At 40.5% G+C, this 25243-nt stretch overlaps 1 protein-coding gene and 1 long non-coding RNA gene across 2 annotated transcripts; one reads left to right on the top strand and one right to left on the bottom strand.

Annotated features, from left to right (window-relative positions):
- The first annotated feature begins 35 nt into the window (after nucleotides 1–35).
- LOC129213908 (uncharacterized) lies at nucleotides 36–7942 on the top strand. The gene is made up of 3 exons (XR_008579564.1): nucleotides 36–329; nucleotides 685–885; nucleotides 7352–7942. It is a non-coding gene; the product is annotated as an uncharacterized LOC129213908 (long non-coding RNA).
- On the bottom strand, nucleotides 5114–25017 carry BCL7A (BAF chromatin remodeling complex subunit BCL7A). The gene is made up of 6 exons (XM_054844733.1): nucleotides 24745–25017; nucleotides 16684–16765; nucleotides 13149–13245; nucleotides 11030–11197; nucleotides 7961–8082; nucleotides 5114–6985 (listed from the first exon to the last, which is right to left on the bottom strand). Exons 1-6 carry the CDS (start codon nucleotides 24834–24836, stop codon nucleotides 6914–6916), a joined length of 633 nt encoding a protein of 210 aa, XP_054700708.1. The 5' UTR covers nucleotides 24837–25017; the 3' UTR covers nucleotides 5114–6913.
- Between the last annotated feature and the right edge of the window lie 226 nt (nucleotides 25018–25243).

The following is a 25243-nucleotide window of genomic DNA, read 5'->3' as shown; positions in this document are numbered from 1 at the left end:
CGTCCCGCCCCTGCGGCCTGCGCCCTCCCCGCCCCCGCCTCGGCCGCGCGGGCCGCCTCCCTCAGCGGCAGCGAGCCCCGGCCGCCCGCCCCTTTCCCTCAGCACAGGGCCCAGCCCGCCATTGCCGCCCCCGAGGCCGCTTTCCCGCAATATCCCCTCAGGGAGAGCCCCGGGCCGCCATCACCCACCCCGAAGGCCACTGGAAAAGCCGCAGCCCGTCATCGCCCTGGAGGCTGCTTTCCCTCACCCCGCTGCCTTTTAGTTACCAGAGGAGAGCTCCTTCAGAAGCAAGAGCAGGACCATCCAGCCTCCTCCCACACACCCACCGTGTAAGTGACTCCTACCATGCTTTACCCTTCCCCTTACACTACTGCAGATCATGAAACAGCCCCGCGAGGCAGCTGGCCACCTCACACCACCAGCGTCACCAAGAAAGGGAAAGGCATTGCTGCCTCAAGGCCCCGGTGTCTCACCACTGCTGTCCTCTCCCAAGGACTGTCCCCACGCCTCCCAGGGGCCGCTGGTTTAAAGACCCAACGTGGCACTTCCATCCAGCAAGACAATGTCAAGGAGCTTAAAAAACATTCCTAAACTTAAGGGACTCTTAGGAACATGAGAAGATGCTACAAATATTTCATGGATTTAAACTATCTTTAATACAGTAAATTGCTTATTATTTTCCAGAAGCAGTCTGCAAGAAGCCAGGGCAGCTACAGAAGTAGCTGGAGACCTGCAGCAGGCAGGCTGCAAACACGGCTGGAGGGATCAGCCTGCAATCACAGAGGAAAGCTTGGGACGCCGAGGTTCCACTGCCAGCCCGGTGGCCCACACCTAACCCACGTACCTGCTCCATGGTGTACCTAAAGTAAGCACAGTTGTTCCAGGGTAAGTAAAGATTGGATTTCATCCTTCTCAAAAGCATAAAGGAAGCAATGGATCCTGTAGGTCAACATGAAAGCACAGCAGTAGGGCCAACAGATGTATGTCTGGGGAGAGAACAGCAGCTTACAGCACAAAAACTCATATACATACACGATATATACAAAGGCAAGAGAAAAAATCTCTAGCTTGCCCTGTAGAGCAAAACTCCATCACCAGGAGAGCAATTGCATTCTAGGTGGCATACTCCAAAGCATTTATATTAAATGGCTTATATTCTCTCCGTTCTAAGACCTCAAAAGAAAAAAAAAACCCAGGCTCCACTACAGTGTCATCCTCAGGAGGGAAAAAACAACCCCAAACATTAAATTGCCACATGCTACTTTTTCTGCTTTGTAAAACCAGAAATAAGATCAAGGGAAACTCAAGAGAGAGATAGCAAGTCTTGGGCACAGAAGGAAGAGGCATTCCTGCAATATCACAATTATGTCCTTGCAGTGATCTAATATTCTCCAGTAGAGAGCAGGAAATCAAGACGGATTACTGTGTTTAGGGGAGGAGTGGGAGGTCAAATACTTCCCCATGCACGAAAGGAGCAGTAGGGCACGGTCACGTCACGTGAGGGCTCTGTTAGAAACATTTCAAAACAACATTTAGAGTTTTACAATATCTATTTTAAGTCTGATGTGTAGTTTGTTAAAAACTAAACGTGAACTAAAAAAATCACAACCGCACATCAATAACAGCACTGTACACAGTACTTCCATGACAACAGCCTATGCATTTACCTCACAAAATTATAAGCACGCCAAACTTGCTTCTTCCTGTATGAAGAGAGGGGTAACTTGCTAAAAATAAAGTTACTAGGTAGCAATGCAATTTTCTAAGAAGAGTTAGCAGTATACCAAACCATCATTTAAAAGAGGGGTAGCAATCTTACACTATGACTAACATTTGATGCAGTTCAGGGTTTTCTCCTCTAGTCATTCTCAGTGCAAGTACCGCAGATGCAAGGAAAGAGGCATCCCTTAAAATAAATCCAGTTATTTTGGAGACAAACCTCTCGGCTTGCCTTCTTAAGATAGCATTTAGGTGATCAGCAACAGGTCAAGACTCCTGACTATTCTCTTCTCCTCCACAGGAAGGAATTCCAGGAGGCAAACACTAAGGGGCCACAGCAGCATCTTTTGAGCATGCTTTCTCTTACTGTTTCTTTTTAGCAATCTGCAGTGCAAGGTGAAATGTAGGCCACTACCTTCTGATGATGTTCCTTCAACAGCGCAGGCTTTTAGCACAGGAGGAGACAGCAATTTACCGACTTAGCATTCAACTGTAATGCACACAGAACACAGAGACATTCAAGCTGTTTAAAAATATACCCACAGCATACTCCACAACACTTAGCGGTAAGAGATTATCCTCCTAAATCTACAGACAGGAAGATAAGCATTCCCATTTTGATGAGGTGCAGGAGCTGAAGGACTCTTACTCACAGCCTCAGCCTGTGGGGCTGATGAGGCACTGGGAGCCCAGCCATCCCATTACCACTCCGCTGGCTCCTCTGCCCATCCCGCTCCCAGGCAAACCACAGGGCCAACCTCCAGCTCCGTCCCTGCTGCTAGGCTGGGCGCTTGCTCACTCCTCCTCCCTGTGCTGGCACAAGCCTTACCTGTTCAGAGGCCTTTCCTTCTGGGACCCGTCTTGAATTACATCCTCATTTCTACCTCATTTTCTCTCTCTCCAGTTCCATCCTCTATACAATTCCTTTATAGAAGTCTGCTGATTTAATTCACTAATCCAGAGAAGAAAAAAAACCTGAACTAAAATGAGTATTCTTCCCAGGACACCGAATTTCAGTGGTTGCTAAGAGGATGTTATGAGCACCTCAGTAAATGTGAGGGAGGCAACGAAACCAAGCTGGGAGCAGGCAAGCTGGCTGTGGCTCGCCCTCCTGGTAGCGGTGAGCCAGCAGACCAGTCCAGCTGTCTGTGAAACTGCAGGCTACTTTGGGACAGAGCACATAGGACACTAAAAATAAGGTGGACACTTTATATCCATCTTGAATGTAAAGAATCTTTCCAAAACTCTCAAGGAGTTTTACACCCTTGCTAGCATCGGACTCAAGCGTGTTTCCAAACTGAAGTGTGTTTCCACACTGTGCCCTCCTCCCTCCAATTTAAGTTCCCACAACACATGAGCAGAGTACCAGGCCAACAGCAAGCACCTTAAATTACCAAATTAATCTGCAGGTTGCTGTGATTACATTGGCCATCGCTGTTTGTTTGTTGTTGTTACAATAACAAACTGATCCTGCCCCACTCAGTGTCCTGCCAGACTATCAAGACACCTTTGGTCTACTCATTTTTACATGTTTCCAAATGAGACCACACCATAGAATGCACATTAAAAAATACCATTTATAAAAACAGAAATTTATTGTAAATTTAAAAAAAACCACTGAGAGTAAGTTTCTTGATAAAAATTATTCACACAGCATTCATGTTGTGATTTTTTATTTTATTTTTGAAATGAAACCATTGTACATTGTACAAACCATAACTACCGATGGAATAAATAAGTGAAAAATTATACTGCTGTACAACACACACACACACAAATCATAAGATGGAAAACGATTAGGTATTGAGGAAAACAAAATTCTTTACACCTTCTAACAGGCCCTTAGATATAAAGAACATTCCAAAACATGACAATGTTTATGTATGAAGATAGCCACCCAAACCCAATATTTTATACTGCCTTGTTGATTATTTTTTGTTGTTTTGTAAGTGCCAGCACTTTTTGGAATGTTTAACAACTACTTTCCCAAGCATAAAAATTCCAAGGAATAGTTCTGCTATAAAATGTTTGGCTGAGTAAATCGCTTATTCGGAAGGCCTTCCCACATGTTCCACAAACTCAGCTAATTTACTTGCTTGCTTCTAGTTTCTTTTTTTTTTCCTTTTTTCTTTTTTTTTTTCCTTTTTTTTTGTATTTATTTGTAACTGAAGCTCCAACATTCAGCATTGTAGCAAGGAAGCACTTCTTGATATTTGCACTATTTCTAAAACATTAGCTGTATGAGAACTTTCAGTCATCTTGAAGAAAATTACATCTCTCCTTCTGCTCCACGTCTCAATGCTTTCAATAAACCCTTTTACAGTGAGTTCATAAAACAAGTTTCTGGTAGAGATAGGTCCAAGCCAAAAAAAGCTGGATTTAGATCTGATTTCAAACCTCAGGTCGATTTGAATTCCATGTTCTGGTTTGGTCCCATCTGTACTTTCTGGCATTAAAATGTGTTTAATCACATCCGTTGGCCCATAAATGTTATCAGGCACTTCAAAAAAAGACTAATAACAGTCTTATACACTATTTTGGATTTCTTCACACCAGATAATGTCAAAGTCTCTTCCCCTGGAGACTGACAGTAACGGGTCTAAGGAACCCAAATCTATCTGCTTGTTCGGTTGTCTGTTGTCACTAGAATCTCTGGTTTTAAAAAAAGGTTCTGAATGTATTCTAAGCTGTAAATAAAGCATTAGTATTTTAGAAATAAAGCCTCTAGGAATATGGTTATGATGCCTTGTCTTGTAAGCCGCAGAACAATGAACAGTTCTGAGCAGAAGCCACAGGAGAGAAAAGGAAGTTTATAATTAAACCTGTTGATGTCAATAATGCCAATAAATGCTTCTATCTAATGAAAAATTTGAGGTATTTTTAGTGCTATTTATATATTTTATTTCTTCCTAAAGTACAGGAATTAGTTTCTAAACAAAAAGTCTATTTACTCCCTTGGAAATGTCTACAAAATTAAAATTAAAAACTTGCTGCGATGCACCTGAAGATAGGGATTAGTAAACATGACTACTTGTCAAAAGGTGGCATCTGATTTGTTTTGTTTTAGCATTAAAACCAACAAAAAGTTAGTAAATCAAAAATATTTTTAAGTTTGAATCTTTCTAGATTTGCCCATTTAATATATCAATAGAACTTCTCACAAAATATCACTTAAATCTGAATGTAATATACATACAAATCAATCGTCATTGACCAGTTATCCACATTTTAGGCATACACACAATTCAAGAGAGAATTCTACCGTTTCATTGCATATATTGTGCAAATATAGTTTTTGGCTCCTCATTTCCTTATTTTCAGAATGTTAATGGACTTCATGATCAGACCAGAAATCCCAAAAACTTATTAGGGAGCACACTGTTATCATGAATGATTTGCAATCAAATTTTATTCAGTTAGAATCCAAAAAGTTTTATTTCAACATAAAGGAAAAGTTCCGAAACTGAGTGTCATGTGTTATTTGGAGTTCAATCCTACAAACATCTTATGGAAGGTCAGTATTGGCTCCCCACTCCTTCCCCCCTTTATCCCCCCCCTTCCCCATTGTTTTTCATAATAAAGTGGTAATTGCAAACACAATGCAGTAGTCTAGTGCAAGCCATTTTCACTATTGGAGAATTCAGAAATAAATAAGCTTAATGAAGAGCTAATTATGAAAATGTATCAACTGGAAGCAATTTCTTTTTCATTTAAAAAAGTATTTACAGTTCTTAGCTTACAAACTATATGCAACCATTTTCATAGCTGTGAGATCATATTTTAAATTACAAGTTCCATCTCCCACACAAAGTGAAGACAGACTAAGGGCCCGCTCCAGCAATACGTATGTACGTACATACGCGTGTGTGTGTACGGTGAAGTGAGAAACCTGCAGTTCCCACCGACACCAGGTATTTGTAACTGGGAGCTCACCCTGGAAGTACGAAGATCAGGCCCTTATGACCCGATGCAGATGGTTCTGCACTTCGACATGCCACGAATTTGAAGGGAGTTGCACATACTTCATGCCTTTCAATCAAGTTTAGCATAAGCACACGTCAACATAATTGGAAAAGAAGGAACATTTCTAACAATGATGTAGAGACTATGGAAACAACAAGGCTTATTTACAAGACTTGCTGAAAAGAAAAAACAAAAGAGAAATCCCAAATACAGTATTAACCTGGAACGTAGAAGTAAACATCTTATAAAGAAACAGTACAATGAAATCCAGTTCAGTGAAAACATGATATCAAAAAAGACCAATTGAAAATAAATTCACTGTGCATCAATCCCTTTGATCCTATTTATGTACATAGTGGAACTTTTCTGGAAAGCAAGTTGTACCCAGTACAGAGATCTGGACCTAATACGCAAGTATTTTAACTGCTGTGTTATAGTATATATTCAGATCTGGACACTATAAATGGTAAACAGATCATGTTAACTTCTGATGAAGTTAAGTATTTAGAAGACCAAATTTACAGTTGCGAATGCCATGCATTCAATAAAAGATCTCCACTATAGCTGCTAAAATAAAATATCAAGCTCCTTTTTCTCCTTGGACTCCAAGAGTGAAAATGGCTTCCTGATTTGTATTTGTTAAAAATTTAAGCACCAGGGATTTAAAAATTAAAAACAAGAAAACCCCAAACAGAAAAGAAAAAAAAAAGAAAAAGCCTTACTACATGGCATTATACAAACATAGGCCACTTTGCAAAGGAGACAGTTGCAAAACAACTTTTAAAAGTTAGCACTGTTTTCAGAACACAAGGCACAAAACAAAAGCAGACATCACGCCAGAACAATGAACTTCACATGAAAGCTAATACCTGACCTGTACCATCCTTAAATATCTTACAATGTTAAATAGAGAAATGAAAAAAAAAAAAAAAATACAGCAGCAACATAATTGTAATTTTGACTTTAGAAACAGTGCGTAGACCCCTCCTGAGTTGTTTACTCCAACCATTTCAGAGACAGTAACTTAAAAGTTCTCAATGTTTGTTTCACAGGAAAAAGTTTTCAGTGTCTGAGAAGTTAAACCTTTGTTAGGCTTTCTTGGATTTTTGCTTGGTAACTTGAAAAGTTAGGAGTTCTGTCCTCATCCAAGAGAAGATGCTTAAGTAAGGTTGTTCTATAATTAAGCCCACTGATGTACCTTACATAAAAACTGACCAGAAAAATCTATAGTCTAAATCTCTTCAACATTTTGTTGGGAAGCCTCTACTTTCATCTTTTTAGAAGGTGGCACTCCTTCAGAGTCCTTAATGAGGGGGAAAAGAAAAACAACCACGTTATCATTGCACTGAATTTCAGGCACTATAAACATCAAACAAAAAGCAAGAACAAAATTCCCTGGTGCATCATTTGTAAAATACAAAGCATCACTGGATAGGAGAATGACGTGATCAAGTGCATTTGCTTCCTGAAATCACTCCTCTACTTACGTCTTACCTCAACATCTTTACACTTGTTGTCATCTACAAAGGGCAAAACTCTAGTTCTGGGCTAAAAAACACAGTGAATATTCCGAGCAACAGCCTTGATGCACAGTTATACTCAGACTTCCCTCAGCTCCACACTTGAGCACAACCTGTACCAAGCGCACACAAATTTTCTCTTGCTGTAGCCAAAGCCATCTCTACGGGACAGAACACACCAGGTTTGGAAAGTGCAAGGTGTGCACTGAAACAAGCCAACCACCCACAAGGAAAACCGACGGACTGAGCAGTGCTCTGCCTGAGGATCTCGGTGCGAAGGGGACAACTGCAAGGATAACTTCTTTCTCCCACCCACCCAGGATTTTCACTATACCAGTGAGTAAACATCCAAATATCTTGTCCACTGCATCTACAAAAATTAACTTTCCTAACTGCTATATGCATTTACTTTTATAGAAGGTATTTTACTTCTGAATGGTCCTCCAAAGGGCCTGTCCAAGCAATTTATTAACATGAAATTTTAATATTCCTTTACAAAACTAACCCAGACTGGTTTAGGAAACTGAAAAGTAAATCAGACCAATCTAGTCTTACTGTTCAAATTATGTGAAATGCAAGAAGCCGATTAAATTAACCACAAAACCAGATGCATGTACATTTAATACTCTACAGCTGCTTTACTGTCATCATCTTTGGAAATGAGTCTAAATGCACAACTGGCCTCCTTACATTTGCTTTTTGGTAAAAAATACTCTTTTCCAAATTCCAAGTAATTGGGCTTTTGCGCTTAAAGTTACCTGAGAGTTTTTAGATGCCTCTGTAATTATATCATTTTCTCCAGAGGACTGAATTTCTGCTTTCTCTGAACTATTCATGGAATTTTCCATTGAAGACTGTGAATTCTGTTCATCAGAGGTATCTGAAATTTCAAGAAATAATTTTAAACAAACAAATGAAAGCATTCAGCAGGAACTTTTCAGATGTCTTCTCATCAGCAACATCCCAAACACATAAATTTCACCCACGTGTAACCATTAATGATAACACACATAACGGTATGAAAATAATGAAATAAGCTCAAACTCCAGGACCAAAACCACTGGAGAAGACCTTTGCCTTCATGCTGCCGTATACAATTTCTGGAATTAGTCCCTAGAGGGAGCTAAGCTCCTGCACATCCTCTAACACAGACCCACGTCAATGCTATTAGCAAACAAGTTGCAACATAAACTGCAAAGGGGCTGACCGCAAGGGAACTTACCTCAAACCAGAAGTAAAAGGCAGCTACAAAAAGGGCTGAATGGTAGTAGCTAATGGATCTAAAACTGTGTAGCTAAACAGATAGAATGAAGTTATCTGAAGTAAAATTCAGCCCTATATTTAAAATCCACTTTTTTGCTTGATACTACTTTTAAGATAAAATTTAGAAATTCAGCAAGCTAGCCAGCTTAACCATTAAGGTTGCAGAAATTTTAATTCTGGTGCATACTTATGGAGAAGTCTTCCAGCTTATTATAGCTCTTACCTGCTTCCCATTTTCATGGGTTATTAATTTTGTTTGTTTTTAAACCCTCCTCTCTCCCTCTCTAAGCAAAACTTACAGAGAACTCAGGGTTAAAGCATTCATTGACTCAAAGGGGGATAGGGACAATTAAAATGCCTTTACAGGTTAAAACTCCCAGAAGTTGAACACAGTATGTCCAGAAGCAGAGACTCAATAGCAGCAAAGAATAAACCACCCAAAACCAAATGCCTTTGACTGTAAAAGGTCAGTTATATTTCTTTCAGTATCAACATCAAGACCAGTGTGAGGACTGGAACCCATTCTTTCCTTCAATTCATTTAAAAATCCTTTTGAATGAATTCTCAGAAGCATGCATGGAGTCTGGTTTTATTAAGTGATCTCTCCACAGGGCCACGACCCAAGAAACATATAAATTTACTCTAGATTAAGAGAAATGCAAGATCAAAAAAAATTTTTGGCGACTTTGATTAATGAAGATGACATAACCAGTGAGTAATGGGTATTTTTGTGCTGTACTGTATAAAAAAGCATCACAAGCATTTCTGAAAGTTTCTCTGACTGAATTCAAGATAAAGCGATGCCTATGATGAGCGGTCTCAAAGATTATGTTCAACAAACTCAAACAGAATCGTCTTCCTTTCCATGTCTCACCAGAAAAGCATGTTCATACTGATGAAAAAACAAGTCCCAATGGTCAGAAGGAATTTCAGTTTCTGTTGTGTATGTCTCGGGATACATTGCAACATGAGCTAAAGAGCACCCTGTGATGTGCCCATCTCAAAAACACACCTAGAGCCGCTTCCACCGGGGACGGCTCAGAGCTGCTGTGTTCTCTTCCAGTTCCTCCTAACAACTACCACTCACACTGCTGCTGACCTTTGGGCAAGGGGATCTATATTTTACACTGCCAAGCCCCAAGCTATTCCGATGCCTGTGATGACTTGGTTGCACAGCAAAATGTTTTGAATGCACCTGTTTTCTTCGAGAAGCCCACATTAGGCATTTCTGACCACCCAAACCGTCCCCAAGCTTTAAGGAACCTCCCTGGTTTCAGTGCAGTAACATGAGATAGACGTACGAGGTCGCTAACCCTATCCAGCTGAATAATGTCACAATTCCAGCAGTATGATCGATCATAACACTTTGGTAGATAAATAATTATTTAATACAATTTTAAATGTGGCATATAACCAATGAAAAAAACCAACACATTAATAATGGGTATTTTTTGCCATTACTTCTCCCTTTCATTTTACAGTAACTGGCTCTGGAACTAATCCAGAGAACTTGGTATGATTTTCCTCGAACCTAAATTTAGTCAGAGGAGCATGTACGCTGTGTAACAACTTCACACAAGCAGGTTCAGACAATATTAGACCTCAGAGTAAATCCTTACCGTTCACCATGACCAAATATACTAGTTGAGATCATCTTTGAAGGATATGGTGTTCTGATTTATTTAAATTTGGTGACGATTCAGTTGTCAAATTTTAGCCCAAATTAACAATGACAACATTTAACATACTTAACCATTCTGGTATTACCGAGATAAAGCTCTAAATTTAAATTGGTTAGTGGATCTACTGAGCTAAGAACTAAATCAGGAGGGCATAATTTAATTGCTTTGCTATGGGAAGAATTCTGCAACCGAATCGTTAGAATGGTGTTAAGGACATCTTTTATCTGTTATAATAGGATGAAGAAAGTTATCTTCCCAAGAATATAAATACAGAGCATGTTTCAATTACCCATAAAGAGTGAGGTTCAGAACAATCTCTTAACCCACATGTATTTTTAATCTATGCACAATTGCAGTACGATATTGTAACGCTTTTAGAAAATTTGGCCAGCATTCAGAACTAACTTTTGAATAAATAGCAGGGTTAATAAAAAAGAAAGCTCACATTACAGTTTACACAATTAAAAAAATAATTTCAAAGTATCTCACCTCTATTTTACTTTCACACTCACTAATGAACATTCACAGATCTATAAAAGTAATACTTTCCAGAATTTGTGTGATTACATGGTAGCAGCCATTTTAAAGAAATTTTAAATTATTTCTTCTTTCAAGATTGAGATTATGACAACAATAAACAAAGCGTTTTGTTTGTTTCCTCTTTGAAAAGGCCCCGAGTGCCAATCTGACCTTTCCGGCTGTATGGCAGGATCACTGGTAGGCCAGAGAGATTATGGCCCATTTTCACATAAGCGCTGAGAATTCAGAAACCATTTCTTTCAACTTGTTATTATGCAGTTCTTAAAATGGAGAAGCGAATAAATGATACACTAAAGCATAACAGCTTTTTGTTTGGCTTTGAAGATGGTCTTGTCAGCTTACCTTCTGAACCAGGCTGCTCCTTTGCTTCTGTCTGAGTTTCATCAGACTTTACTTCAGCGCCGTCTGCTTGTGTTGCCAAGTTCTGTTCTGGTGCCGGACTTGAATTACTACTGTTTTCTTGTTTTATTGGAGAAGCATCAGCTATCGAACTCTGGTTGCTATTGTCATCTGTTAACAAAAGAGTTAAAACCAAGAAAGTCTAATGTGATGAGATAAAAAGCACACCTTAATTCTTCCATATTTTTCCTGTATTATTCCCTGATAATACATGATAAAGTCTAGCTTGTTAGGGATCAAGTCCAAACATTTAGACTAACACTCCATCTAACTTTTTTCCATACCACCACAATTTTTGCTCTTGCAGCCTATGCCCTAGTACAGGAGTTTTCTGGCAGTTACTAAAACCAAAAAAAATCCCAAAAGGTGTTCTAATACTATACAATAAACCCAAGAGTGTTTTACTCAGATCTCTTGCAAAGAACCCAAAATTTTGTAAGATGAGTAAAACAGATCAACTGAAGCGACAGTCTCATACTTCATATAACACAGGCCTAATTAAGTGTTCATGCTGCAGATTTACAAATACCCATCACTACAATATTCAGATGAGAAGACAGGTTTTGAAGTGTGTCCTGAAGGTCAATATCCTCCCCAAAAAAACCCCACACCAAACAAGCCACAACAAAACCCCATCAAGGTAAAATGTAACATCCAGTCCCAATATCAATAGTTTCTAAGTGATGATCATCCAGAATAGTCTCTAGCCTCTAAGAACTTGGATCCCAGTAACGTTCTGCAGCACAGATCGTGTCTTTGTAGTTAACAGGAAATATTCTCCCTGTACCCTCTTCCTGTGAAAACCAGTGACAGTGGTTTAAGTATCTCAGCTAATACTTTATCGATAGCAGAGGGGTGCAGCTTCCTGTAATCTTTAAGCCAGTCTAACAACCATGGGTAACCAAGAGGGAAGCTCCTATTCCCTAACGAAAACTAACCCAGCAAAACATTGTTAGTTAAACGACTAGCACGCAAGTTGATCGGCCTCCCTCTGCATCTGTACAGTCATTACATCCAAAGGACTTCAGAAACACATAGCTGGTGATGGGATCATCTCTTTTCAGAGCAGTCTGAAGTCAGATCAGATTAGTTTATCATGAAATTGTACAGTATGGCTTAAAATCACCAAGTGCTATGTGATAAAAAAGCAAGCTGTATATTCACCTCATGGATAGGAGAAACAAGACTTAAGAAAATTAAATGATCTGACCAAGGCAAGAGCTAAGAAGTTTGAAACAGATGAGAAATTAATCCAGATCTGTGAAAATCCTGCTTAGTCCTTTAATTGCAAGACCATACTTGCTGTGAACACTGCAAAAACCACCCGGAAGGCAACAGAAGTGTGAATAAAACTGAAATGAAAAATTTACAACCCACTAAAAACCGATCCTCTCTTATCAGCTCAAATAGTGCTGTATTCTCAGCTGTAATTGTTATCCAAACACCTAGAAGGTAAAAAATTGAAATAGAGCTCTGCAAGCTCCTCCATAATAAACACCAGGTTAACACTCAACGGTTCACACTTTAAAAAATAAAATTTGACCTAACAGTGCCTGACTGGCAAGCAAAACAATGTTTTCTTCAGCAGTTAATTTCATCAAGCTGAAGCAAGAGGAAGACACCAGAACCAGAGCTCGCTTTCTTGGCTCTCGCAGAATTCTTTTGACCTGACTCACCTATAGAGTTAAAAAGTACAAAACCTGCACAAATTATGGTAGGTGCCACTGAGGCTTTGGAGGTCTTTAGGTTCTTCAAGCAGCAAACTCAGAGTTACTACTTCACCTGAGTGTAGTAGTACGAATGGTAGATATTTCTATTTTCATATTTAGCTCCACTAAAAAATTTTTTCCCCCACGCACAACCCAAATAAAAATGGCGTTTAAACAACTGTTAGTATATCCACAGAAGAGAAATCCAAGGTAACAAACGAGTATCTGATGCTGTTTTCACTTTGACTCAACCATGCTGTCCATACATCTGAGCAACAGAGAATTTGACATTGTTAGCTTATACTTTTATAGCAGCGTAATAGGGTAATTGGGTCTGACCTGCTCCCACTCACCATGCATGTCCATCATCCCCGGAGAGGAGCTGTTCTCTGGAGTGGTCACTTCAGAGCCACATTTTTCATCTTTGCCTTTTTTCTTATTCTTATTTTTCTGAAAAACAAAAGGTACCACAAACAAATGAGACTACCACCATGAACAGAAACTCATGTTGCAATATAAAACCTTTCCCACTTGTTAGTCCTGTAAGCATCTGTCTTTATTACATTGGCTTTATTTCTCACTTGAAATAATAACTGATGTTATCAATAATGCATTAGTCCCAGTAACTGCAGGGCTGTTTTTCTAATTGTATTCTTCATGACACAAAACACTAGGATATATCATTTTTTATTCAGAAATTCTAGTAACAGTACTTAAACATGTTTTTCAACTTCACAATTTTTTTAAAAAAAGTAAAAAAGCTCTCAATAATACCCCTCATTTTACAAACAGGGCATCTGAGGCACAATGATTAAATGGCTTGCAGAAACTGAGTCAGAGAACTTGGGAGGTGCTGCCTCCTAACTTTGTACTTAGTCCAAAGAGCTACAAAAACCAAGGTCAAAAGCAGCTCTGCTACACTGGGAAAAGGGAAGAACATCGCTGATCAGAGGCAGGGCTAAGATTCATGAAACTACCCTATTTCTGAGCTTGTAACTCTGCTCACTGTATGGTTTATGTATATCAACACACCAATACAAAACTCAGTACGTTCTCCCTTTCATATCAGAAAGCTTGTAGAGTACACCTAGACAACACGCATGCATGCACAACAGGAATGATCACAGATCTAGAATTTTAATGCTAAAGAGACAGCTTTTTACCTCTTTCTCAATGACCAACACTGCAGAGACCTCCTCCTTCCCTACAACTAATGCTGTTTCTTCATTCAAACTAAAAGACGGATTAAGAAAAAAAGCAGACTGGCCTAAAACAAAGAGCACACGCAAGACAGTCCTACATGAACAATAGGTCACAACATGCTCATGACCAAACAACAGTATGGACTGCAACCATTAAAACAAAGGAAGAGACAGTGGCATCCGTCACGTGGAAAATCTGCGCCTGCTAAGGGATGCAGCATTTTCAATTAAGAGGTGACGTAATCGGTCTCACAGGAGAAAGAGCCAGCTGCACTGCTTTTGGAGGATCCTGCGTGCCTGCTGAGAAGACAATTAAAAGCCTGACTCGAGGAAAAACGCTCGGCAACCCATCCATTCGGATAAGACAATGTCCTCCAGTGAGGGAAGGAGCTAAAACCACAATCGAGTATTGTCTAAGACTGCAGAAGAAATTCAACAAGTGATACCTGGAAGGACTTCTCCCTCTATTTTAAAGAGATTATTAGGCTTATTTTTAAATTGTATTTTTACTTCAGAGAAGCCAGATTTTATTCCCTAATATGTGAAACAGAGGTAAAAGCACGTGGACTTCTTCAACTTTGCAAAATGAAAGTTCAGAGGGGGCATAATCTCTCTCAGGTTTTGTTTTTGTTTGTTTGTTTTTAAAAAGGTTAAAAGGACACTTCTACCACAAAAGAAATATTGAAAAATGACTGCGAGCAATTTAAGCTGAAAAGCTTTTTTTAAAAAGGTTTAACCATCAAAGTGGTGAGGTTCTACAACAGCCTTCCAAAATTAGGAGGAGGAAAGAGCCTAGCTAATTCTAGTTCAAAGAAATGTCAAAGTGGCTCAGGAACATGTGAGAGTGGGAAGCAATCTAATCTGTGTTCACTAAAATCAAAAACAACTTCCATTTGAAACATGAAGCAGTAAAAAAAATCCCATTCTCCTATTCTAGTAAAAAGCAAGTATACAGTCTGCTCCTTCACAGGTGGATGAAATCAGATACAGGAGGATGTCCACAGGAAAATAAATAGCCAAGATGACCCCTGCCTGATATTTATTTTTAAATACATGCACTTTTGTGAGAACTGTGCAATTGTGAGAAGTTCTAGAGCAAAGACAGAAATCTTACAACACCAAGCCTGCAGCAACTGCAGCTGCACAGCAGTTTCTACTCCTAATGAACAGAATGTGACTGTAGGACACTGAAGCAACTGGTCTTTAACAAGCATCTCACTTGAACAAGTGTTCTCAAATCTGCAGCCTAAACCTAAAGATGAGGGCTCAAAAAATACAATGAAACTCTGTGCACAGAGACCATTATATAAACTCATTCTTCTTAACAGAGAATCTGACTTCAGGTACCAGTCACCTTGAGAATTCATCCAGAAACTCACTAGAAATTCTATTTCAAAGTTCCATCATGCAAGCATAGATTAACTGCAGGAATACAATTTTCAGAAACCGTAAGCCTAAATATCTCTCTCTCACACACACAGATAGCACAGCTTCTTCCCCCTTTGCATTATAAATAATAAAATCAAGACCAAACATTTGGCAACTAGAAAGAACAAACCAGTTTCTGTAAAGAAACCAGGAATGGTTTCCCAATTCACAAGAGGTTACTTCACAGAGATGCTGCTCAAGCATTGAAAGAATACAAGAGGCTTACCACAACTCAAGTCACTGAAATCTGTGGTACAACCAAAGACACAGAAAGAAACAAACTCAGTTAAAACAACACTAATCAAAAATTAATTTGGACTTTGAATAAGACAAGATCATGATGCTGTCTTGTCTGAAAAAAACATCATTTTACACATTTATTAACATAGTAGTTTTCTTCCAGACAGGTCTTAACTCATATTTCAAACCAAGTAAAAGCACATGACAGCCCAAGGAAGGAGTACCACACTTAGGATATATATTCTATTGTATCATTAATTTACTGCGGTACCATGGATAAATTTTGTCTATATATCTCAATTTATAAAATGAGAGCAATGTTCATTTTGAAAAACAATTTGTAAGCCCTACCGACTTTGATTTTTACACTTATTTTTATGCCACATAATTGTATCGTGGCAAATGAACAGTGCACACAAAGAAGGTAAACACGAAGAACATAAACATGATGCATACACCAAACATTTATCAAGAGAAAACACACATTACAATAGAAGCATGTCTGCTGTATTGCTGGGCTGGACATCTTAAGACAAGTGATCTCATTTCGACAGGATTTTCCCACCCTTACTTCAGTGCTTTGCACCTATTTTTGAGCAAAACAGCAGCGATGCACAGATTGAATACCTTCACCACACAGTTCCAAACCAGCTACTCTCCCTTAAAGCATCAGGCAGAAAGAGGGGAAACATAATTGATGTCTTAAGTTTCCCCCCTTCCCTGTCTCCCAATTATTATGCTGGAGAAAGTTTTCAAAAATCAGTTTCAAGCTGAATGTTTAATAGTTATCTGAGAACTGATCCAAGTTGACTCCGGGAAGACTGCCACTCACTGAACCATCCACATCACTTTCTGTAGAGATCAACATTTTCCTTCAAGCTCTTCTATTCAAACGCTTGCAAGACCCACACCAGTCTTAGCTTAAAGGCTCAAAGAACAGAGAGCATATTTCTTTTGACTTTCCCTAAACACGAGTGTCTACATCTTGAAAAAAGCAAGACATCTGCAGGATACTTACATCATCGACTTTAGGCTCTGTTACTGGTACCCATTTGTAAATCCTTAGGGATGTGTCACCAACTGTCACCCACTTCTTCTCCCTATAAAATTACAATGCAGGAGAAGTTAAAGTTAAACTTCGGATTCAAAAGAAAGTGATCTACTATTGTAAGTTGTCAAGGATTTAAATAGGCTATTAAGTAGGATGATCTCTATTACATCGTCTTTAGTACTGCATCGTGCAAATTGTTCTTTGCATTTCAAAAACTTGTTAGAGCACTGCTAACCTCCAGTTTTCTCAGGGCTGTTACTTGACTAGGTAACTGCAGTAGCAGTAATAAGATCTGGATTAAAGATACAGTTAAGAAGAACGGCTACTGAAAATGCAGATTTAATGCCTACAATTTTCACTTGAGTTTCTAGAGAGCAGAAGAGGTTTTAGACAGACCAGTGTGTTTTGATTGTCATGAAGCTGTTTAATGGTATTAGAAATCTAAATGCATTTTGACCATCTGAGGTTTATTTCTGGGTAGAAATTTGCTGCTAGCAATTTAACATTCACTCAATACTCCTGTCAGACAGCTCTGAAATTCTAGCCTTAGAACCAACAGCCTTATTGGTAGCAAAATGTGCCATGATGCAGAATTCAGACTCTGGACAGCCTAGCTTTCTTGGACAGGAGAGGCGGAGAAGGCTACTAAAGAGGGAAAAAGCATAACCTACGGCACTCTGTGCAGACCCCTGCCAGCCAGCCACGAAGTCATGACATTGACAAATTGTGATGGAAATCTGGCTAGAGGGCGTCACTACATTAGGGGTCACGCAGACACAGAGTGCGGAGATGGAAAGGATGCTGAACGCTTAGTTAAGGAATGAATTCCTTGAGCTCTTTACATCAGAATATTAAAGGAAGGTCCCCAATGCCAGAGAAATTTCATCACATTTCTGTGATCAGTTTTCAGGTCACAGATTACCACTGCTGGTGCCTGGGTTTGTAATATAGCTCTGCAAATGGATCGATTAAAAGTTAACAACAAAGACCAATTCCATTAAATATTCAGGAACATCTGAAATTTATTTGGCATGAGATCTCAAGCATTTTTCTTTTTTAAAAACACATTTAAAGAATAGATTTGGATCCGGTTATAGATTTTTAAAAAAAAAAAAAAAATGTTCTTTGCAGGATGGGAGAAGCTGGATGTGACTCCAAATATATATATGTGATAGCTCCATTTTTAGAAAGGGCTTCCAGAATCAAAAGCAGCCACATTGTACAACTGCCACAAACATCCTCCTATTTGTTTTAGCTACTAAAGCCAATCTTATTCGTTTTTCCTTTAGAGGAGACACTTTCCTGTTTAAAAAAACCCACCAAACCTATATATGACAGTTTGCTATGTTTTGGATCTGTCCACAAGGATATTTTAATTAAAGTACATGACTATTCCAGATTAATTTCTTTCCCACTGCTCTTCCTGGAGCACAGTTTTTCCTCAGTGCATTTAGATACATCCATTTGGGTACACTAGATGGCTAAAGTATGTCAAAACCCAATTTCACGCTAATTTGGAGCTCTCCTGCTAGATGTGATAAAAATGACAGTGGAGATGAGGGCATGTCAATAATGAGAGCATACTTAATTGTGAAGAGATGATCATGATTTTTTTTTTTTTAAGGATACAGGACAAACTATACTTATTTCTAGTTAGGAAAACCTCTGAAATTATGGAAATAAAACCAGCTGGGGTTTTGTTTTGAGTGTGGGGAGAGGTGAATAAATGCTTTTAAAAAAATCAAGATTTTAGTCTTTTCCTACAGCAAAATATTACTTAGAGATGCTGCACTGGAAAACCAAAAGTTCAAGATACCTGTTAGCATCTCAAAGCAGCCTCACACAGCATCTTCACTGGACAGACTGTAGAACACAGGAGGAAACCTATATTAGTAACTTTTTCCTTCTAGTATTAAAGTTAGCCCTGACATTTTAACTCTTTTGAGCTTCTTAAGTACCACTTTAAATTTTGATAACCCTCAGCTATAGGGATTTTTTTTTTTTACTGAATTCAATACACAGTAATTCAGACAACAATGGGAATAAGGATATTTTGTGATGGAAGTACACCAACATCCCAGTCCTGCAAACACTTATGGCTAAAAAGAAAACCCAACATCACACTGCTATTATTCAAATATTTTACATGTCTAAGCATTTACAGTATTGAAGGTTTAAGACCATAAAAGATTTAGTAAGAATAAAGACGACAAGCTCCTCTGAAACTTAGTAAAATCATTGGCAGCACAAACACAAATTTGTTAACAAAGAAATGTAATGACTTTCAGACATTTAAGATCAACAGGGTAAAATAACTTCAGGATTTAAGATGTTTATTGCAAATAAAGCTTAGAATATTATCTGTAATACTTACTGCCTTTCAGTTTCAAACAAAAACCAAACCAACCAAACAAAAAAAACCCCCTCAAATTCCCAAAACCAGTTCTACTCTGAACACTCGCTTTTTATCTTTTGTGCAAAGACACCATATCCCACCCTGCTGATCAGGGACTTTCCTTTTCATTTGGTTAAAATTAAAAATTTACTGATGCTGCCCATAACACTAAGTTTGCTAAATGCTACACAAACTACAAAATATTCTCATTGACCAAATGCTGGAGTAGGAATGAGGAATTAATGAACTCTTGTGCCCATTCTGTTGTGAAACCTTACGTAGTTTCTCCACCTGTTTTCCTGTCTGTAAAATGGATCTGCTGTTGAACCCACTCATCCTGAGACTCTGACCAGAATTCCACCCCCATAACCCCATTCCACCTTTGTTAAGCAGCCACCAGGCAATATTTTTTATTACACCGTCCCCTGTTATACTATACAGGTTGATCTCTATATTGACTGGTGGATTGGAAAAGGTGGTTGATGGAACACCATCAACCCCAGAGTCAATGAGGCTAAAATTGTGGCAATTATCAACTTTACTCGCCCATGTCTAGCTGACAAATTCCATAGCTTTATCAAAAAACCCAAAAAACACAAAACAACCAAACAAAAAAGTTTTTCTGGTTTCAAATCTCTCCTGTTCCTCCATGAAGGACTCAGAAGTAACAACAATGGAAAATGGCAAAATTTAAAATATATACAATAATAGTTTTTCTTTTAATCTTCCACACTGAAAAGTAAATTTGGAAACTAATCAATACACAGAAACAAACCCTTACATTTATCTGAAATTGTGTTAAAGCATTTTTAAATTCTGAACCGTATCTACACAGCATTTAAAGGATAACCAAGGATACATAGGGTAAGCATTAGTATCAACACTTCTTTGGTGCTTATGCCTGAGGCATACTAATATGCTAGAACTTACATAATTATATACTCAATTCCCCATTCTAAATAGCCCAAGGCTCTTAAATATATTTTATTTTGTATATTAACTCTAGAGCTCCAAAGATGAATATCAAATTCTGTGTATAAAAGTAATATACTGGTGAGCAAACACAACAGTGTATATTACACTTATACATAAAGTGTCAAGGCAGCTTCTGCAGCAGCAGTGAGCACTAGAAACATTTGATGGCACGGAAACAGAAAGCCTTACTGCCAATATATTATCATTCAAGAAAAGGCTTTCACACTTGTTTGGCTTTTTACCGTGACTACCGTTTATCAGTGATCTGTATTTACACAAGGATTTGCTCCCACATACCCCATCTTCTGTTGATGATCACGAAGTGACGTCATAATGCTGAATTTATCACATCACACTCACTTGCATTGCAACAGAGTTTGGTGAAAATCACAGAATTATGACCTCCCTGTGGGATCAAGCAAAAGGAGAAAGGGGAATGGGAAAGAAAATGCCATTATTATACATAAAAAGTGCTGTAAGATGCACAAAAAAAAGCTATTTTTTGTTTAATGTAGGCTTGCTTTTCAGAGCACACCTATTGCGATGTAGATGTTTCTCTAGTGACTAACGTGAAGTAGTCCCAAAGAGACATGGTGTTTCTTGACCACTGCAAATACAATAAAATACCATGTAGCATGAACGGACAAAGACTCATGGTTAAGGGTACCTTCTCTCTGAGCTTATTTAAACATGGCGCATTACGAGAGTCCCTTCTCACTTACACAGGCCAGCATGTTTTTAAGCAAGTTCTGCCAAGTTCCACATTGCAACAAACACCTTTTTTTTTTTTTACAGTAAAGAGAAACATGGCTTATGCATGACAAAACTCTACCTTTTACATACATCCAACTTCCACTGAAGTCAAAGAGCATATCCTGGCTCAAAAAGAAATAACGGCGAGCCAGAAAAAAAACACAAACATAATTCAAGCATGGTAACGGCATGTTTGGGCCACTACAGTACTTCAGTACAGGTCCTCCACATACACTGGGTATTTTTACTTCAACTGCCACCACATGAACTACAATCTTAGCAGGAAACCAAGCACAGCCCATGTAGCCAGACTAAACTAGGGTGGCAATCGGTAACAGCAAACAGTCTTTTTCCAAAGATATCACGTTAAGAAGTTCTATGTCCTAACTACTTTTCGGAGTGAAAGCCTATTTTAAGAAGGAAGCACGAGCGGCAAAACCTGCAGAAGCTCAATCTCAGAGCATTACATACCACACAAAAATATTTTAGCAAGTCTGAATGGAGACAGTGAACAGAAAAGCTACAGCAGCATGGTCTAGAAATTTTACTCTAAGCAGCCACAGCTAGCAATCCCAATCAACGGTACCAGGTAACGATCTCACTGCCCGTGGTGACTTTGCTCCTCAACTTTTACAGAACGTGCTTTGTTTTAAGCTACATCCCAAGTCATGTCTGGCTCTACAACCAATTCCCTGCCCAAATAAATACTTAGCACTTTCTGTAAATACTTTCATCAGTTGTCCAGGTTCACCTCTTCTTCATAAGGTGAAATCGCTATCGCTAGATTAGGGCTCTGATGGGTCAGGAAATGGTCAAAGGACTTCTGCAAAGATACTGCAATTCAAAGAGAAGGCAACACAACGAGATTTCCTCGCTCCTGCTGGTGCATTCTCCGTATTCCTATCCCCATCAGCCACACCGTACCTCCATCCTTAAATGTTTGCACCATTGTCCAGAAGCTCAACAGTGCTACGTACCCATACAATACATTCACTGCCTCCCCAGACCTCCTACCACTTATGCTTGCCTCCTGCCCATTACTTGTCTTTTACTAAATGTCTACATTTTCTTTCATTTAATAAATCAGACTTTTACAAGAGTGTTTCTATTATTTTTCTAATGCTGGTTGAGTGCACACTAGTTTTTTGCCTCTCGAGAGCCCATTTAGAATCTACAAATACCCAACAATCTTTAAAGACAAAAACCAATCCTGTACCTTTCACAATTCATTGAGATAAATTTATCTCAGTGGATGTTTATTAAAACAGACTGAAAGAAAAATCAGAAGTAACGTTTAAAAAAAAGTTAAATTTCCATGGCTAAGAGAGTAGTTCTACATTTCTGCCACAGAATACACGGTTGTGTTGTGTATCTGTAAGACACGTGCTATGTTTTCTAAAATAGATGCTCATTCATGAGAGTGGTTTAAACAAAGGAGATATGGTTACATTAATCTTGAGATAAAAATGTAACAACTTCACTGTTTACTACTAAGTTCTAGTAATACCAGAAGCGCTAGGCGCTCTACAAACACACATAAAGATAGGGTACCTGCATCAAAGGGCTCACTGTCTAAGAAAGAACACGTATTTTCTAAGGAACAAAGCCTGCACTGATGGAAACTGCTTTCCAATAGGCACGTTCATAGACGTGGCAGTACGGGCATTCAGGAATATTACACAGCAAGGCTGCCGCACACCTTCACAGACCGATAAAGCTTTGGGCAGCACGCGCCAGAGCCACTGTCCGCTCAGAAGAGTTTACAGTTCGGTTTGCCTCTCTACTCATGTTCGGCACGCATCGCTCTAAGCGCACCAGTCTCAGAAAACTCTGTTCTGTGAAACATTGGACGCAAGGTATTTTAATCTTCAGTGGCTGCATTTCCACAGAAGAGCTGTGGATGGCAACAAATTGCTCCTATTATGCAAATGAAACTGCACACTTGGAAACTGCCTATGTGGCTCTTCTGAAGATGCAGGAATTGCTAGTGTGTAAAGTTCAATTTAACAAGCCAAGTCTTCTCAAAACATTGAAACCACAAAACACAGAATCCCTCTTGCTAATTTCCCACTGTACTTAACTGCAGGCGGGTGGGGGGGGGTGGTGAATCATGAGATTCACCTTCAAGTTATGATTCCTTTAAAAATAAGAAAAATTGTTCATGTAAATACTTGTGAGATGCACACACAAAAAGCCGTAGGAATACTTCTGACAACAATCAAAAGAATCATTGCATGATTCTGTACAGGAACTCTTTAAAGCAAGTTGTGTCTCATGAGGGTTAAAACGTACAAAAAAATCTATTTATACCGTAAGATTTCTGGTTTATAGAGGAAGCCATAGCAACTGACATGATGGCAGAGAGCCCTTGCCAACAAAAAAAAATATTTTGTTGAATGGCCAAGCCTCTGCCTCTACTCCCCTCTAAAATCTGCAAACTGGGACTCAAAGGAAGTACGCTGATCTCATGAATGAAATAGCTACAGACAAAATAGTCCCACACATCCAGCAACGCTCCTGGTTGAACAAAAGTCCTGTCACATCGCTATACATTGTTCTGGCCCTTCAAAGCTGGCCCACCAGTCAGCAAACAGCACTTCAAAACACCACCCGAGTAGAAGAGAGTTCCTGAAACCAACCGAACTGCGGTGCTCGGGCTGCTCCGGCTCCCTGCACAATGGCTGGATTCTTTGAAATCCCCATCTCGTGCCCTGCGTTATTGGACACACGTCCCGATTCTTTGTCCGGCTCAAGCCAACGGACCCATTCATCTGCTCAAGGCCATTTAAAACGCAACAATCCTTTCCACCCAAATAACACACGTTTAACTCTGTATTTCACTTTTAATGAAAGTGAAGCGTTAGCTCTGGGTTGCAATAAAAGCGTCCCCTTATTTCACCAGGTTCAAAACAGCTGATTTATGCAGATTAATATTAACCCAAGGGATTTCCCCGTGGATTTCAAATGTTTAAAGAAAGTATTTTAAGATACATGCACAAAGACTAGCGAACAGTCAACATGCTGGAAGAAAGAAATTCCATCTCGAGTCACACTGGCACTGCTCTTTATCCCATCCAAAAACCCTGGACCGACTGTGCGGAACATTACAGTGCCTGTTTTACTGTATTGTTTAAACACCTCATGTAGATTTTCCTAACAAAAGCAGAAAAAAAAAAAAAAAGACAAAAGCGGGAAAATGCCAAAACACGTTTAAGGCCTAACAAAAGGGAATTATTTCACTAGGGGTACAACCTTCAATTATATAATTTAAAACAAATTCCAGCGGCAATTACGCGCTCTCTCCTGCTCCGCTCGGGATTTACAACCGCCGGAGCGTTGGTGGGAGACGATCCCGCTCGGGTTTGCTGCGCTTACGTGCAAACCTCGGGAAGTTGAAAGGTTAAATAAATAAGGAATAATAAAAATTAAACTCTCGGGTGATTTACAGGGGTATTTGAATGCTCTTTTAAAAAATAAAATAAAATACTTCTTTGAGCTCTAGTTCCGCACAGACCCGGCGGCGGAGCTCCCCCAGGCCCGCTCCTCGGGGCCCTTTGTAGGGGAGGGCGGCGGGAGGAGCCCGGCCCGACCCGCCACCCGCCCGCCCCCATCGCCGCCCGGCCCGACCCGGGATCCGCGGTGCGGTGCGGCGGGCCGGGGTCGGCGGGGAGCGGCGGGGGTCGGCGGGGAGGGGGCTCGGCCGCACAATGGAGCCGCCTCTCGCCCTCACACGCCGCCGCCGCCTTCATGTGACTCGCAGGAGCGAAATGGCTTCTGGGTGCCGCCGGCTCCCCGCCCCCCGCGGCCGCCCGGCGAGCTCCGGCCCCGTGAGGGGACGGCGCGGTGGGCGGCGGGGGGCTGAGGGGGAATGGGAGCGGGGTCCCGACGCGGCGCGGCCCGCTCACCATTTGCGCACTTTCTCGATGGCCGCCATCACCCGTTTGATATCATCCTTCGCCCGGCTCCGGGTCTCGGCCCGCACCGACCGACCCGACATGCTGCTGGGGGAGGGGGGGGAAGGGAGGGGGGCGGCGGCCTCAGCGGGGAATGCGGCGCTCGGCGCTGCTCGCGGCGTCCGTCGCTCGGTCGGTCGCTCGGTCCGCCCGCCCGCACAATGCTCCCTCCGCTCGGCGCGGCGCGGCTGGGATCGGCGCGGCTCGGCTCCGCCCGCCCGCCGGGGCCCGCGCACTGCGCACGCGCCCCGCGCCGCCGCCGGCAGCCCGCGCGCGCGGGGCCGGCGGGGGGGGGGGGGGGGGAGAAGGAGGAGAGGAGGGGCCGGCGCGCGGGACGGGTGCTGTGAGGGGGACGGCGGGCGCCGAGGTCAGCCCGGGCGTCTCGGTGCCTCTGTCGGCGTCGAGGGGGTAGAGCCGGGGGAGGAAGAGGGGCGAGCGGGGGAGGAAGGGG

Source organism: Grus americana, chromosome 16, assembly GCF_028858705.1.
Source record: "Grus americana isolate bGruAme1 chromosome 16, bGruAme1.mat, whole genome shotgun sequence".
NCBI lineage: Eukaryota > Metazoa > Chordata > Aves > Gruiformes > Gruidae > Grus > Grus americana.
Note: the sequence above shows the minus strand (reverse complement) of the source record. Positions and strands in the feature narration are given on the sequence as shown.